The sequence below is a fragment of the Argiope bruennichi genome, chromosome X2, assembly GCF_947563725.1.
Source record: "Argiope bruennichi chromosome X2, qqArgBrue1.1, whole genome shotgun sequence".
Taxonomy (NCBI): Eukaryota; Metazoa; Arthropoda; class Arachnida; order Araneae; family Araneidae; genus Argiope; species Argiope bruennichi.
Genome location: NC_079163.1, coordinates 37,240,534 through 37,258,916, shown reverse-complemented (window position 1 = coordinate 37,258,916; position 18,383 = coordinate 37,240,534). Strand labels below are relative to the sequence as shown.

The window sequence follows — 18,383 nt, the reverse complement described above, 5'->3', positions numbered from 1 at the left end:
ATTCAGCATTTTTAAACGTTGACTTTTAATGCGCTTCAAACTTATGGTTAAAACATTTTTAAACAATCGGAGTATTGAAGAGATTCGAATGCATTTTGCTGCGTATGAATAATATCTCTCCGTGTTGTTCAATGTAATTCTTATTTTTAAAAGAAATTTTTGTTTGTTTGTTTGAGGAATTGAAAAATACAAACTGTTATTTAAAAAATATTCATATATAGAAATGTATTATAATATTCTCCCCAAAAAGTACTTTTTAATTAATTTTTTTGTACTAATAGTCTAATTTTTATTAAGAAGCAATAACTTTATTTTAAATAAATATTTATTTATTTCACCAATATTAATAGTAATAACTACAATTGAATTTTTATACTTAAATGAACAATCTAATTTTGATTGTAAAAATTTCTTTAACACTTATTTTGATTGAATTCATTTCATATAGCGTCCATTTTAGCATATGTTACATTCTTTATCTAAATATCATTCAGAAGTCAAGTTTAATAATAAGTAATAATTATTTTCAAGTGTTTCGGCTATTATTTTATCTTGGTATGAGATTTAAACAATTATTTAAAAATTTGTTTCAGTATCAAAGTGGTACACTTCATTTGTGATTAAGTTCTTTATTGTTCATTTTTTATTTAATATTGCTTATTGTTTTTTTGGACGATTTTTACTTACTGCTCAACACCACACAAATGGTTAGATTAATAATTCATTTTAATTGAATTAGTTATTAAATGCTAAAATTACATTTAATTAAATACAAGAATAATTATTGTGTGTTATTTTGAAGTTTAATTACAGAAATTTTGCTTGTTCTCCTTCGGAGATGTCTTATCTCTCTTTTGGAAAATTTCTTTGACAGTCGGGCAATAAAATCGCTGAAATAATTACTGAAAAAAAGTGATATAAAATAATAGATAATGATTCTAGAAATATAAAGAAATTCTAGGATAATTTCACAGTATTGTTTAATATTCAGAATTTTATATAGTATTGTAAATAATCTTGTGCCATTTTGGGAAGAAATCGAAATAATAAGTTTGAACTTCACATACATAAATAAAGCGATTTAATAGGAAATAGAAATGCAGTGAAATGCTCATAATCTTTTGAGAGGAAAAATCCATAATTTCTATAGTTATTGACAGCAATTTTTAAAAATATATATATATTTGCAACATTTTTTTACGTATGTCATTAATATTTACACTACATTTTGGTAATTGCACTGTGAATTAGTTAATAATTTTAATTATTCATAAGTATATACTTATTATTGAGATGCTTGTAAGAGTACGAAGATTGGTACGATACCTTATTTACTATTAAACTTTCGGCAATCTTCTACAGATAAAATATATAACTGCTTGATTTTTCACATTCTATATCTTACTACCTGTTATAATTAATACTTTGTGAAGCTCAGTGTTGTAAATCAAACTGGAATATCTTATTAAATTTGTATAGAAAATATCTGTAGTATCGCAAAGAAATTTTGCATATTGCATTATTAAAAGCTTATATAATATCAGTAAGGCAAAGATGTGCATCATCACCATTGTTATAATTTATCTCGAGTGCTTTCTGGACGAAAAATGAAAGTTTTAAGTTTTGTGATATAAGTTATGCAGGTAATGAAATTAGATTATGTGGATTTATTTGTTTTCAAACTTGTCTTTGCGAAAGCTATCAATAATAAAATTCTGTTGCGCAGAAAAAAATTATATAAACCACTAATGATGAAACTATATTTTGTGTCTGAGAAGCAGCACGATATTATTCCCGAAAAAAGACAGGAGAAACCATAAAAACTTCAAATGAAAGAATTGCGAAAAAACTCAAAAAAAAAAAATGTAGTGTTTGTATCTGAAGTTTCTTTATTGACCATTTAATTGAAACAGTCGGTTAGTCAGCTGTGTGGAATATATTTCCAGGGGTGTAGAAACGGGGAACGGAGGGTTATACATAGCTGAGCGCTAGTCTTAGGGGGCTCCGTGGAGACAAAATGTTAGTGATTATATATCATTTTTCAAAACCAGTATAAGGTGGAGGGGGGATGATACCATTTCCCTGTTGAAATTTGTTCTTGCTAGGTCATTTCAAAACACACAAGAATGAGAAGAGATTCGAGACGAAGCTCTAGTGGCGTAACGAGGATAAGTGGCACCCGGGGCATAATATGACTATTTCACCCCTAGCCATCATCAGTATTTTAGTAAGAGTAAATGGCACATTGACATGTATTATTTTTTTGCCTCATCGTCATATTTGATTTTGAAACTTAACACAAACACACAATGATTTATCTTCCTGATACCCACTAAAAACTGCGCTAGGGAGTCATGTATTTGCTCACTTTACCTCAGTCTCTACGCCACTGAGAAGCTCTCACATGAAAAAAGGGTAAAATGGAGCTTCGCGATTCGATGTGCTCTCCGTAGTTTTATTCTAAAAAAGTAGTTATTCATACTAATTATCATAAAACGAAGCAAAACATTTAAAAGGATCGTGAAAAATAAAACTCAAATCAAATTTTCGTGTATACTGGTAATTTGACAAAACAGTGGGAGGAACAGGAACAGACCACAATGTGAAGATTTAGGAAATGGTCAGACATAAAGTGGAGTAAGCAGGGGTGAGTCAGGGAGGTGATAAATATGCCTGGCCGCTATGAAGGCAATTTTTGGGTGCACATTTTCCCCTTTATATTATAGAAGTCAACGAAGGAGACAGTGTTTGTAAAAGTGTGTGTATGGTGGGGGAAGGGGAGAAGAATTCTGTACCCCAGGCGCTATTTGTGTGGGCATTTGCTATACAATTGTAAAAAATCCTCAGAACGGTTGAAAACGCATTTTTTGCTTGTTTATGAATGCAACGGTAAACTCGTGGATTATTTTATGTAAACTGAACCTTCGAAAATTGTCCTTTTTGGATTTAAGGAGGCCATTAACTATGCATACTATAGCCACGAAATTTGGTGTCCTTCAAAATCTTCATAACATACACTTTATGAACCAAAGTATTCGAATATTCTCGAATTTAAATAATTTTTTTTATTTTCTTCTAAAAATTGGTCGAATTACCCTTGAATTTAGACTAAGCAAAGAATGCACTTCAATTCTCATTTTACAGTAAAGATTCGGTTTCAAGGGAATTCAGGGAAATTGCCCAGAAGCTGATCGAGAAGAAAATTATTTGAGACTACTCCATTTTACAGAAAGATAATAATGATGTGCAATTTCCATCAATGGTTTTGTTTGCTGTGCAATATTTACATGAATTTTAGTAAAAATAGCATAAATATTCGAGAGTAATAAAAATACAAAGGACTTTCAAAACATTCCAAATTTTCGAAATTTTTTTGCTTATAGCAAACAAAATTTTCAACCAAATTATAGAAATGAGTAGAATACATGCAAATATGTTACAGAAGCATTATATTAAACGGAATAAATACTGTGAATACTAGAGGAAACATAAGAGTTTGTAATAAATAATTTTTAACTACGCACATTCGAAATAACGCACGCACGCACGCACACACACTATTATTATTATTTCGAAGAATTAAAAAAAATATCCATTTACGGAAAGTCTTCATGAATCCAATTATTGGGCAACTTATCTAAAAATTTCAGGTGAATGCAATCAAGATTCAGAGAGTTAACGGAAGTATTGCAGAAACTGAATTTCAATTGTTATTTACGAGAAGCAATATGATGATGAGGATTCTCCACATATTAATATATTTTAAACTTGGATCTTCGAATAATTAAAATCAAAAATATTGATATAGGAATGATCTCTTCTTAAACTGCTGCCCCAATATAGACAACAGTTCACATGTTCAATAGGCATGCATGTGCTCTTATCCACAAAGCACAAGCTGTGTAGATGGGATTTGTTGACATAGATGTAGAAATATTGGCATGGCCTGTTTAGAATCCGTATCTAATCCCCACTGAACAGTTGCTGTATAAATTGGAACGTCAAATTCGAAACAGATCACAATGGCTCAGATCAGTGACAAAGCTTACAAGAATAAAGTGTAATTCCAGAAGCAAGATTACAAAAGCTAGTTGATAGCATTCCTCTTAGAGTAGAACCTGCTGTTGCAGCAAAATGTGGCTCCCGCTATAAATTAAAAATTGACGCATCTCTAGGACATGCAGAACGTAAAGACGCCCTGGTACTTCTAATAATGTAGTGAATATTAAATTACCTAATTTTGTAACTCTATTTGTGTAAAAAATGTGTATAATGTAAAAAATATTGTTATTACAAAATTTTAAAAATTGTAAATTAAATCATAAATATGCAAAGTATTTATCATATTTATAAACTTTATCCAACTTAATATAATTATAAGGAGATTCAAGTTTAAAAAATATCAGTTTATGGTAAACTTCTTATCATTTAGGTTTTCTTAGAGGGCATTTGAAATTTATCTTATTGAAATGTCTATATCTTTTTAAATCTTAATGGTATCTATCCTACATATCTATCTTTTAAATCATGAAAGTACAATTATGTTAGGTTTCTCACATATACATTTAAACTTTAGTTTCAACAAATACTCAAATTTCAGCTACGGTTTAATATATTTAAATTTTAACATAATTTTTTACTGCCATATCGTCCCTCATTCTAATTTATTCAGAAGCGTTGCATGTTACAAGAAAAAAAGAATGCGAAAAATTTGGTATCTATCGAAATAGCCTTTATATCGTTCTGAATATCTGCGATTCTTTTTCAGAAAATGCATATAAGTATTGCGTACAGCAAGCAAAATCATTGATGAAAACTGCAAATCATAATCAGCCTTCTATGAAATAGTGTGATCAAAAATAATTTTCTTCCCCTCAATCTTTGGTCCCTTTCCTAGATACCCTTGTGACTAAACCTTCTTTGTAAAACGTGAGTTCAAGCATATTGTTTCCATGGTAGCTGAAGAGCAGGCTTTCTGATGAAATTTTTTTTAAAAGCATACATATGTAATTTTTTGGATACTTTTGACCCATCAAGACTGCTCAACTTGTACTTCAGGTTTCAACTTCAGGTTGTCCCATCAAGACTGCTCAAACTTTGCACAGCCAGATCCCTCAAATGGAGTACATAAAAATTGAACAATAAGCTATATTTATCTACCCATAGTTTTCAAGAAAGACGTTAAAATACGAATAAACTTTACGAATAAACTTTATTTGAAACATGAACATCAGTTTTTGCATATGTTTACATAGGAAGATATTCAAAATATCTTCTGCAAATATCGACGCATGCATGAGCGCGCCTTGGAATGCTTGACTACCTACGTTGCAGCAGCGTTTAATCTACAAAGCACAAGTAGCATGAAGACGAATAACCAAGTCGCTTTTTGTAGAAACGAGGTCTTTATCCAAATCTTTTTGTAGATTATCCATTATCTTTTTGTAGAAACGAGGTCTCAAGAAATCCAAATGTTGCGAGCGTGGCATCCATAAAACTTGACTCCCACATCCAATCCAGCAGCTTTAGTGCACCATATCCAACCTATCACGTACAAAAGAGTTGAAATGCGGGGATCTCCTTTATGCTGGAATCAGAAGCCATGTATCGCCGCTAAGGGTATAAGGCAATAAATGCTCTATAAGGGCTAGCATAAACCCTCTTAGTTTTCTCATACTAGGATGCATGGATATTGTATGTCAGATCGACGTTTCCAGAATTTTTCAATCTGTCCTTCAATCTGCAGAGGATTTTGTCATTAGGAGGAAGGCGTGAGGAATTGAACAAAGATGAAGTACATATCGCAATATTCATGAATGACATATTTTACTACAATGCAAAGATCAACGGTAGCGGAAAGAAACTGTCTTTTAAATACTATTCAGACAAAAGGTTGGATATCATTTCCCAGTAGGTGCATGCATGTTCTATTATATACAATGAATATTTTGAATCTCTTTATCAGCAAGCATATGCAAGTACCATTGTCCGTGCTTTCAATAGTTTTTTTTTTCCGTACGTCAGATACGATGACATATTTTTCTCGAAAATTTTAAGTCATAATATAGATATTCGGGCATTATTTATGTATTCCGAAAGGAGGATCTACCTTCGAAGAGTATGGGTGGTCTTGATGGGCATCTTGAATAGTGTTATGTTGAATGTAATGTCGGGATCACCTGCCTAAAACAAGGAAGACTTTGTCGCAAATGTTTCATAACACCCCATAAAAAGAGTGTCTTACATCGCTGTCATCTGCTCTTTGTTGAACATGGTATGGTTTTTGGAATCGTGTATTATAAAAATAATTCCACGTTTAATTTTATTATAAACATCAATCTAAACTAGACATTTCTTTACATAATGCAAAAAATTCAGTTAATCAAGAGCGAATCACATAAGGTGAATCAAAATTGATAGCCTGATTTCAAATATTTATAATGTTACAGGCAGATAGTGTATTTATTTGAAAAGTATATACTTCGAGAAGTAATGCAAATAAATTTTGAATGCACATTGTGCAGGTTAATAATTATTTATGACACAAATTATTAATATAAACAACTAGAAAGACATGCTGCATGAGGTATGGGAAGAACTATATTAGGCAAACGTTATATAACAAAAGAAGAACATATTAAATACCTTTGATGCTTGCATTTAAATAAAAAGATATTATCTCTTGAAGTATATTTTAAATAAGTATAACAGCTTCCTATTGCACAATAAGGCATCGAAATCAATGTATTCATCTCAATTCACCCTATATGTTGATCCTAAAAAATATATCATTCTGTAAAAATTTATACTGATTCTAAACAAGCATATGTATTTACTCTGTAAAAATTTATACTGACCCTGAATTTTTTTTAACTATTGAAACTCTTTATTTAAAGATAATGCATCATTTTTTTTTTACTATAGGGGATAAATAAGGCTGAAACTTCTCTATAAACTTATTCAGAAAGCTCGAGGTTTTGAATGTATTGTCTATCTTTCATAAAAACTCAACAAAATGAAATAACATAATTTTAATAACAAAAGTTCAGACACAGCACATATGAAATATATGATATGAATATATAAACATAAATGACAACTTGCATATATTGTAGTGAAAGTTGTTCTGATGTACAAAAGTTTTATTCAAGTTTTCTACATTTCTTGTATTAAATATTAATTTTTATAAATATTAGCATAGGAAAGTATTCACTTTAAAAGCAATTGACATTTAATACGATTTTTTGACGATAAATAACACCAGGGCAATCATTTCTAGCGCTTGTTTGCAAGCTACGAATTTCATTAACTGGTGTTAGGATATTTGAAATCACTATGTCAAACATTTTTCAAAAATGGAAAAATATTTTAATGGAACATCTAAATGTGTTAATAAATGTTTGTAATCTTTTATAAATTAAAAATTATTGAAATCAATTCATAATAACAGAAAAATAAATTTTCAACTTATATTTAAAGCTATATTTTACTTTACAATTATGATTATTAGAAATCAATTAGAAACTTTCAAAAGTGAGGAATTCTTTCTTTAGATCATAAATTATAACGCCTGTTTCTTTTAAATCAAATATAGTAGTTCAAGAATATCCACTGTCATATCATAATTTCATTCGTATTTAATTTTTGAATTGGCTGAGGCGGATTTGAATAATCCTACTGTTATTTTTATGCACTTTTCCTTATGAATGAGAGGAACACAGAAGCACAGTTCATTCATAAATTTTTACATAAAGAAAAGACGAACCCATATGCATTACTGCTTCTTGAATGTTCCCTTAATTTATGACACTTTAATTGCAGCGTTGATCTAATCCTTATTCCTAGATAAAATGAATTTCTCAGTTGCATAATAAAATGACGTTTTCTGTGTAAAAAATCTGGATCAACACCAAAATCAACAAAATGCCTGAGACGTTGATGATTATTTGTTCCTAAATTTTTGCTGTACGTGGAATACTTCTAGATTCTTTCGATGTTTGGATTGAAGTACAAAAAATTGATTGTCACAGTACACATAACTAGGCTATTAAGACAATTCTTTTTTGCAGACATTTTTTTTTGTAAAAAAGGCACTTGAATATTTCTATTAGTGTTTTGTTATTTTTAAAAGCCTGTAAAGGGTTTAATTTGGTTATTTATAAATACCCCACTTTTCCTTACATTATAATTGCTCAGTTCATCTTCTGCAATTGACCAAATATGTCTCTTTTCCGAGAATCTGCAGAAACACATTTTTAATATCGTTTCATCTTCTAAGCCCTTTGTTTAAAACGATGAAATCCCTTTATCATAATTTATTATGATTAATAATTACATGCTAAGTGAAAAAAGAGTTCCTACAGACTAATTTCTTACTGAAACAGATGGCAATGATTGAAGATAAGATAACGTATAGCAATTGAAGATCAGCTTGAAAAGCAGCTGAATTTTTTCTTTTTCCTTTAAAAACACTTTTCTTTTTGCTTCCTAAAGAATTTTTTGCTTTACTAAATTTCACTACTTTAGGTTTCTTGTCAGGACCGATGTGCAGTTCAGACCTCAACGCATTTCCTGTCAGCATTTCACGAACTCTTGGCCACGAGCCATTGTTTGGCATTGGTTCCATTCCCATAGCTTTGCATATTGCATTATAATGATCAACCATTTCCATAGGAGGTGCTACCAGACCCTTTTTAAATGCTGAAAAAAGGAAAAAAAAATGACATGCAATTTAGGTTTTGTTTAAATTATTGCTAAATGCTTAACAATGGTCTTAACATTAAAGAAACTAATACCAGAAGATAAAAAATTTTTTAATTGATTATTTTTCGTTTATGTATTAAGAAATATTCAGGTTGATCATTCTCTCCTTAACATTACAGAGCAAACACTTGAATTGATCACATCCAGGAAAAGAATTTTTAATGTGCAAACAAAGAATTTTTAATGTGCCTGTCTTTCAGATGAATGTTCACATAACACTACAATTAAATATTAATATTAAATTTATGTATATGTAAATGTAAGTACAGCAACACTGATTCTGAAAAGATTTGACTTACATGGTCCTCGTGCATAGAAGATGGTTCTCATATCTTTCACTTGATATGGATCGTAGCCATGATAGCCTTTAAAAATCCTTTCAGCAAATGGTTTCATTCTTTTTGGATCCGAAATCTAAAAAAGAACGAATAATTCATTTTTCCAAAAGTATATTTAAGAATCCTTTAGAAAATGATTTGAAAAATTGAAAGAATCAAAAATGACATTTATGGACTGGCCTCGCTCCAAAATTGAAAGCTTGCGAGTTCGCGTACAAACTCCATTGATTACTAGTTAACCAGAATTATCTATTAAAAGCAACAACATTCATAGCAGAAGTATTTGGGCCTATTCGAAATTAAAATTACTAGAATTTGGAGTTTGACAATAGTCACCTATTAAGATGTATAACGCTGTTTCTAATTCGTGAAGGGAACGAGAGAGCATACGATAGCAAGGTAGCTGACAAATGACTACTAATTGAGTGCAACAGCATCAATATGTTGTTGTTGTTGATGTCGTGTCCGCTTTACAACGGAAAGTGGAGTGCAGTAGCTTCTGAGAGAAAAGTCCCCTGAGCACCCCAGGGCAAAAGTCTGCCTTCTAGCTCATATGAGGATTATACTCACACACTCGCTTGCACAACCCCTTTTTACAAAGGGGTCCTTTCACACACCTCACGGAGAGAACATAGGATAAAGAACAACCATGCCCGAACCGGGACTCGAACCCTGGACGTCCAGATCACAAGGTGCACTACCAGTAGGCTAAGACTCCGGCATCAGCATGTTGTTCACCAGATAATATTAGATTGTCGATATGGGGAAAAGGGGAATCTAAATTAGTCTTTTGGAGGAAATTTGAGTTGTTTATACATCATTTGACTGTCGTGAGAAGATATTCTTCTCTTTTGGTCACTCAAGAGCCAACAATTCGAAGTAAACATAGCAGACGAATACTTGAATGCATGGAAAGAAATAATATCATACTCATGAATTATATTATCCTGATCCATGATACAAAAAAGGAAGACGGAAAAAACAATAGGTTTTATTACAATTTTAAAAGCCAATGTTTAATTTTATTAAGAAGCAATTTGTGGATAAATGCTTCAAGAATAGAAAAGCATTTAAGATTACTATTACATAAATGTGTTGTTTTAACCATCGACAAATGAAAGTATTGGAAATTGAAGTATATTGCAAATATGTAGATGTTCTTCTGCAGGTTCGATAACTTTCATCTTGTACAGACAAAATGAGGCTACCTTGTAGCAACTACATGTGCTTATCTCCAAATTAGCAAATGATAGTTGCAAAAAAGTGTAGTTTCTAATGAAAGTTACATCATGACAGACTACGTTCAGTCATTAACTTCAAGAAGACAGAAATACCGTTTTTCACTGCCAGAGGAATGCATAATGATTCATAAAATGGTATACAGTTTCGATACACCATAAATCGAAAACAATGTGAGATATTATATGCCACCAATAACAGAGTTGTATGGGGTTAAGTTTTGTTAGAGACAGTTGCAGATGTTTTATCTGTGACCCCTTAGAAGGGGTCTTACACTTTCTTTCTGGGCACTGCACAGAACAAATTTACCTTTGGGGAATCTCACACATGTTATACTGTGAATTTGTGATTTTCTCTTCTTCAAAAGGGAACATTGTGCTTGTACATCTTTCCACTGACATGAAATTTTGCTTCATTAATAAAAACTAAGTGATCAGGAAAATCCTCATTTTCAAAACAAAGCTGCATATCGGCAAGAAATTCAAAGCGCTTTTGTTTGTCAAAATCATTCAGATTTTGCAGCACCTGAATTTCGTATAGAATCATTTTCAGCTTCTTTCTCAAAATTCTCCAGACGGTGGGCCGAGAAATCTTGGCTCCACGACTCACTCTCTGAGTTGAGTTTTCCAGGATTCGTTGAATGAGGACTTTTTGAGATACATTCAATCGTCCAGGACTTATACCATTGCACAAAAATCCCGTAGTTTTAAATTTTTCTTGACAATGATAACTGGAACTTCCGGAATAACTGAATACTTGTAAATGGAACTTCTTTTCCGAAATGTGACCGAAAATGCCTTTTCATAACAGTTACAGATTCGATTTTGCGAAACTGAAGAACACAAAAAGCCTTCTCCACTGCAGACACCGACCTTTCGATTGACTAGTCACATGACACACATGTTACTGCCTATGTGACTTCTGTCAAGCACGAGACACAAACTTTAAAAGTACGTCGACCTTACAGTTCGCTAAGGAGGTTCAGGTTTTTAAATCGTTACTGTTTGACAGCATCTGGAAAGGGCATACTTTATGAATCATCCTGTATTTCATATAGAAAAACTGTGTTCGTTGAATATTTAGAGAGAGTAATTTTAGTCAATTCCCAAATTTGTCTGAATATTCCCCAGAAGACACAACGCTAATTAGCGAATGTTGCTTCAAAAGACCTCTTCTAAACATTTAAATGTGTCTTCAGATGCATAGGATTTCAGAAACTATATAGCAACAATAGATTTTATCAAAGTTTCGCTTAAAGATCGTGGAAAAAATTATATTTTTCACCCTTAATTTTAAAAGGATACATGGATCCCAAATTAGAACGAATACGCATTGACATAGAAGAAGTGGAAATGAAAAATGAAGTCTGATTTGTCCCAAAAAGGTGTGGAGAAAACAGCCTCAAGCATTTCAAAAAAATTTCCGAATGAGTTGAAAAAAATTGCAGTATTTTCAGTTTAACTGATTCATGGAGCAAACGTATTTTAACAAAAATTACATTAAAAGTTCAAGGTGATTCATATTGAATGGGCCATAAAGAATAGTATAGTACGAATTCTGTAATTGATTTATTTAACTGAAACATATTCTGAAACTATAATTATAAAAGTTTTATCTGACAATAGCAAAAATTCATCCATTAATGAAATCGCCACTAGGAAAAAGCATTGGCAGGCATCATTATCAAGATGGCGCCATCCATGCAGGAAAAAGCATTCTATCTTTTGGAATATGTCAAACACCTTCATTAATCGTCATTCCAAGAGATTTTCGCACGCCATTCGGCAAAGAACGTCAGCATCATTACAACATCAAATGGTAGGTGAAGCAGTTGCAGGGCATGGGAGGCCTATGAAAGAAAACCAGCAGAAGACGAAACCCCTCCAAAACCGAAATAGTTGAAAAAATTCGTGAAACATGATGAATCGAAAAATCAACTCACAGTGATGAAGTTGATGAAATATCGAAAAATCAACTCACAGTGCAAATGCAAAGCTGAATGTACCTCAAACAATGGTGAGGTGTGTGCTATGGAGATGTGGCGTGTGTTAACTGACGTGTTGAACTCATAAACAAGAGATATTCTATCGTGAATGTGGCAGAAACTGAGATACCGTATAGCTATTTGCCAAGTCATTGGAAGGGCTCAAATAGAACAGCTATAGAAACTTGGATATTTGTGGTTTCATGGTAAATTTTATTTATCAAAATAAATTAATTATAGCATTTATAGGAACACTTTATTTTTGCCGTATTCAATATGAATCACGATATATTGCCACATTTATAATTGATAATATGGCATATCAAGGTGCCAAATTATCAATTATAAATTGACTGAATTTCATTTACGTAAGGAGTTGCGCTCTTCAATAATAAAATTTACATTTGTATGAAAAGATGGAACGACAAAGACTCAATCATTTGGCCAATGACTCGAAAATTTGCCGATTCTATGCATTATGAAATCTCTTGCGATTTATACAAGAATAATTTTTTGAGAAAAATTCATCGTATTTTATTAAAAAAAACATTTAAAATATTTTAATGAATTTTCAATGAAATAACTACTCGAAAATAAAAAGATACAATCAAGACGTCGAAATAAGAAAGACTGCTCTGAAAGAAAAGCAAACGCAGATTTCCTCGTCTATAGGAAAAGTCAGCTCGGATTGCTGTTGTAGCATTTGTTTTGATGTTTTTTTCAACATAGTAGAGGCTTTTTTTTGAGAAATTGAAGCAATTAAATTGCTTAGAAGCAATATTACCCTTAAATATTTAATATGATATCTAAAATTATGTAGCTTCGATGCAAAAAAATTATCTTAACTGATACAATTTTCAAATTTTAATTTTCTGATGCTAGTATGTAATTTAAAAATGTAATCACGCACTACATTTTTTTAACCAGCTTTCTAACAAACTTGTTTCGAGTACTTCGTATTACACTATACAAAAAATGATCATATTTTATTTTTGAGTAGAATCGAGCTTCGAACCCGAAATTCTCCAGGCCAATGGGACCCAGTGATTTAGAAAGAGTTAAAATAAAAATCTTACAGCTTTGATGACGTATCCTTCATCCGCTATTAGAAGTATTGGCTGCACTAATTTATGCTTTTTCAAATGATAATGCTCTGGAATATCTCTCTTTCTGTAAATGGTTAAGCCTTGAATGGACGCCTTTTTCAGGTCTTCATAGAGCTGGAAAAATAATCAATAAAATATTAAATAAATAAGAATAATTTATTTCCAAGACTATTAAAATGATCACAAATTACTTATCATTTCATAACTTCCTTGAGATTAGAGCAGTTCGCTACTTTTACTTATTATATGAGAATATTCTTATTTTTTACTTACTACTTGAGAACAAATAATTTATGGCACAATACTGAATATGTAAGCATACAGTAATTTATTTTTTACTTATTATTTGAGAATTTAATGATTTATTCTTTTAACTTATTACGTGAGAGTTAAGTAATTTATTCTTTTATTTTATGACGTAATATCGTATGTATCATTACAATGAAATTGCATCTCCTGATTTTCGAAAGATGGTTTCAAATTCTTCTGGGGCAATTTTTTGTGCTTTTGTTTTAGAGCTTAAAATCTCTAAGTGTATTTAATTTATTACACAGCAAATGTTTGACATCTTCATAAATGAATTCTTAGAATAGATTTAAGCGGAGATTATTACAGAACAAAATATCATTTCCAGTACTTTTTATGCTAGCTATCATTATACATTATAATAAAAATACTATATAACGTCACTGCCAAAATAAAACATTAAAGAACATTTATCTCTTTTTTGCTGTCTTCTTAATTTTCTCTTATTGTGACGAGAACTGTAAGCAAAGAAATCTTAATGAAAACATATAGAGCACCGATTTCAGAAGTGGCATATTTTCTGCCTTTAATTTCCATTTATTACATTTTAATTATTTTCTTAATTAAAATTTTTTGTCCTTATTCATTTGCATCCAGATTATTCGACCATCCAGGCCCCATCAAACCTTTCCCAGTTTCATATTAAAAGCGGAAATGCATTGGAGAGCAGTTCTCCGGCGATGCTAAATTACATCACAGGCCCGGAAATGGGATAGCAGATTTCTAAGAAACTTTGAAGATTCTTTAAAAAAATGAATTTATTAAGCTACTAAAAAAAACCTGAAATAGACCAATTTTCAATAACGGTTAAAAAACTATTTCCTGTGTCGGAAAATATGGTATACATTAAAAAATGTAATAATTAAAGGATAAAAATTTTTTGTAAGCAGATAGTCTTGTATGGATCTGGTAGCAATCATTGAACGTTATGTTTTAGTAAGCAAACATCCAGATTCAATTAAGTCAGAAATTTTGAATAAGAAAATAGTTTTATTTTGTATAAATTGCTATAACTAATTTCATCTATGAAGTGGATGATTTTGATGATAGTAATGTTGTACTGCAAAGAAAGCATCACAAATCGTAGCATATAACTGACAATGCAATATTATGATAACTTCGTCGTGGGGGTCAAGTGCCAGCAAATTTATTTTCAAGAAGTACAAGACAAGGTCAGATCCATCAGCATTAAATTGTATTAATATATATAATCAGCAAACTTACTCTATGAAATTAATGCAGAAATTAACTACAAATGTATTCCATAAATTCGGACAAATATTATTTCGAAACATATACAATATTTTCGTACAGAGGAAGTAATATTTAACTGTACTAAAATACAATAAATTTTATTGCTCACTCTACGTCAAAAATTAAACGCTTATTATTTGTTCTCATCTTTAATGTTAATATTCAGAGTGCAGAAAAATTCAAATTTGGCTTGAAAGAGTTTTGTCCATGTGATATTAAAAAGAAATTTAATCAATAAAAAATATCATGAAAAATGTATTTTTATTTTACAATAGTAATACGAACCTTTTCTTCTTTCCCATGCTCGGGCAAAATCATCGAAACGGCTCCTCGATCGAGCATTAATTTCACATCTTTTAAGTTGATTGCTTTCTCGATGTCAATAATTTTTGGTCCCTCTGGATCAACAGCCGACATACCATGATCAGAAACAACAATTAGATTCACCTATCAGAATACAATTATAAAAAAATAGCAGGCAACACGTTATAAAGAAATGCTTTACAAAAAACTATCAAGAAAGAATCTTTGAGTGTAATATTCTAAAATTTTTACGATAGAATAGTCGAGTTCTTGGCTTTTTTCAGTTTAACAGATTGAGCAACTAATGCAGAAATAGTGATTTTACAATAGATTGTTATTAAAATGGCATCAACGAAGGAAAAAATACGGTATGTTCTTTGGTTCCATGAATTCAAATTGGTCATTAACATTTAGTGTCAATTTTTAAGTTGCATAAAGGACAGTATGTTTGCAATGCCGGTTGAAGATGTCGGTATACTCAAAGTTAGGATCACAAATGCAGCGTCCAGTGCAGGGATGGCGAACCAGTGGCAAGCGTGCCATTGATGGCACGAGACACATTTTAGGCACTTCTCCGGTCAAAACGACTTGCATTTTAGTTCAAAATAACAAAGTTCACTATTAAGTATTACGAACAAATATGAGTGATCGGTCGCGGTGGGCATATTCCCATTCCCTAATATTGTGTGTTAAGAATGTATATATTCAACATATCTTCAACAAATCTTGATAATGTAATGGTGTTAGTCACAAAAATAGTCAACCTCCTATTGTAACAAGTTTTAAATAAACGAAAGTTTGATGCTTTGTTGGATGAAGTCAATTCAGTATATATGGTTTAATGACGTAATAAATTTCATTGGTTGAGCCGCGGGGACGTATTTCAAAGATTTGTTAACTTCTTAGAAGAAATTAGACTGTTTCAGCAAAACTACGGGCAAATACCCATAGTTGTTGGATGTTATGTGGCTTTCAAAATTGATGTTTTTTACAGACATAGCATTTCAATGAATTGAACATAAATCTTAAAGGCACGTATAAAAAATTATCGTTATGATGGATCTCATTCACGCTTTTGACGCTAAAACCGCATGTTTTTAGAAACGATATTATTACAAGAAACTACAAGTACTTCCCAAACTTGAAAAAAAAATATCAAAGATTTAGAAGTACACGAGAAACCAGACGAAGAAAGAGTTTCTGAAGAATTTATTTCCGTAATTGATTCTTCAATCAAGGAATTTTCAGCGAGATTTTCTCAGTTGAGGGAATGATCGAAAACGCTCAAGTTTATTATGTACCCTGATGTGACTTCATTTGATAAACTGAACTTATCCCAATTCGATTGGAAATTGAAGAATTTAAAATGTAATTGATTGATTTCCAGTCTATTCATATGGATTCAAAAATTTATTGAAACAAGAAAAAAGTGGAAACACAAAGATTAAAAAGTAATATAAATAAAAATGGCAGTAACGAAATTTTGGAAACATGGAATTTGATTCCTGACAGATTTAACTATTTGAAAAAGCTGGCTCATACTACTTTAACTATTTTTCATCTACCTTTGTCTTCGAGTCTTTATTTTCAGAGATGAATAACATTAAAGCCTCACTTAGAAACCGTTTAGCAGATGACTCCAATTCAGCATGCATTCTGTTAAAAGTAACATCTTACAATCCTAATATAAGTTATTTGTCATCCAATCTGCAACAACCGAAGTCACACTAATATTACTTTAATTTGAATTACGTGTATAATTAAAAACTTTACACTATACAGTGCAAAACGTATTTTTTCGTAGTAAGTAAAGAGTTTTCAGTTGTTAATATTTAATTTCATCATTTTCCTGATAATCACAAATCAAAATTATTTAACGGCACGTCTGTACCTCATTAATCATTTCTTTAGAAAAAATGGCACATTGATTCATAAAGGTGGAATCGGAATGCTGACTTAACATTCTTTGAGCTACTGAAGATACATTATAGTTTACTAAAGCAAATGGGTTTATTAAAAATTTTACAAGCTTCTCTTTAATACAACAACAATATGCAAACAACGGTCGGAAAAACAATTTGCATAATGATAATTGCTATTTTTTTAAATAATTGTTTATAATCAGAAATAAAAACTTTACGTTTACGTTGTACTTTAACTTTTGACGGATATTTAAGAATTTTCAATATTATGGTATTTATTGTATGGATTGATTTGCTTATGTTACAGTATAACTCTTATTTATTTCCTTATTTCATTATTTTTTCATTTTTTTTCTTTTATACTTTTCAAAGGACCAGAAAAAGGACGATTTAGGCCACAGGAAAGTTTAAACAATACTAAACGGAGGTAGAAATACTCTGGAAACAAGGAGGTACAAATAAAAATTTTTGTAACGGCTGAGGAAACATTTTAGCCTGGAGCTAAATGCTGGTGATATTGTAATATTATTTGCAATTACGATTTTTTAAAAACAATGTTTGCGCTGACTTTTAGATTTTTTTTTGTTAAAAATATTTTTTAAAAATAAGAGTACTAATAAATCCACACGTTATTTTTTTTTCCTTTTCTACTGTTTAGTTTTTAATGTATATCATTATTCAGTATTTTTTTTATGATGGAATCTTGTGGACGATGTTCAAAATTCCAAACAAAATGATGAATCTCATATTGAATCAAAACTACATAAAACTAAGCGATTATTTAATAGTTAAATTTTGAAAAAAAAAAGTATAATTTTATAGGGAACACATAGATGTGTAGAATTTTAGAATTTCAGCCCTTCAAGAAGTGAATGCAAAACAGAATATCCAAATTCCTTACAATCAAGCAAGAAACAAGACAAGTTAAATAAAGGTGTTCCATAATATTTATTACCACATTATTTTATAGCTTATAAATGCATAGTTAAAATAATTCATAATACACAATTATTATAAAGTTTGTCGTAGTAATTGCTCAAACACTCATCTCGCTGTACCTGATAATTTCGTAACAAGTGTTATTATCACTGAAAAAAAAAATGATTTCAAAAATTCTAATCACAGGAAATTTATTTATAACATGCTTTGATCACATTATAAGATCAGG

General features: G+C 30.9%; 1 protein-coding gene across 1 annotated transcript in view; it reads right to left on the bottom strand.

Moving 5' to 3' along the window:
- Positions 1-7,057: 7,057 nt before the first annotated feature.
- LOC129960419 (glycerophosphocholine cholinephosphodiesterase ENPP6-like) overlaps positions 7,058-18,383 on the bottom strand; it is a 34,888-nt gene continuing 23,562 nt past the window's right edge. Inside the window, exons 4-7 of the mRNA XM_056073842.1 lie at positions 15,276-15,437; positions 13,401-13,544; positions 9,063-9,177; positions 7,058-8,700 (exon numbers count right to left, since the gene is read on the bottom strand). Of these exons, the coding sequence (XP_055929817.1) occupies positions 8,339-8,700; positions 9,063-9,177; positions 13,401-13,544; positions 15,276-15,437 (783 nt within the window). The 3' untranslated portion in view covers positions 7,058-8,338. The remainder of the gene's footprint in view (positions 8,701-9,062; positions 9,178-13,400; positions 13,545-15,275; positions 15,438-18,383) is intronic.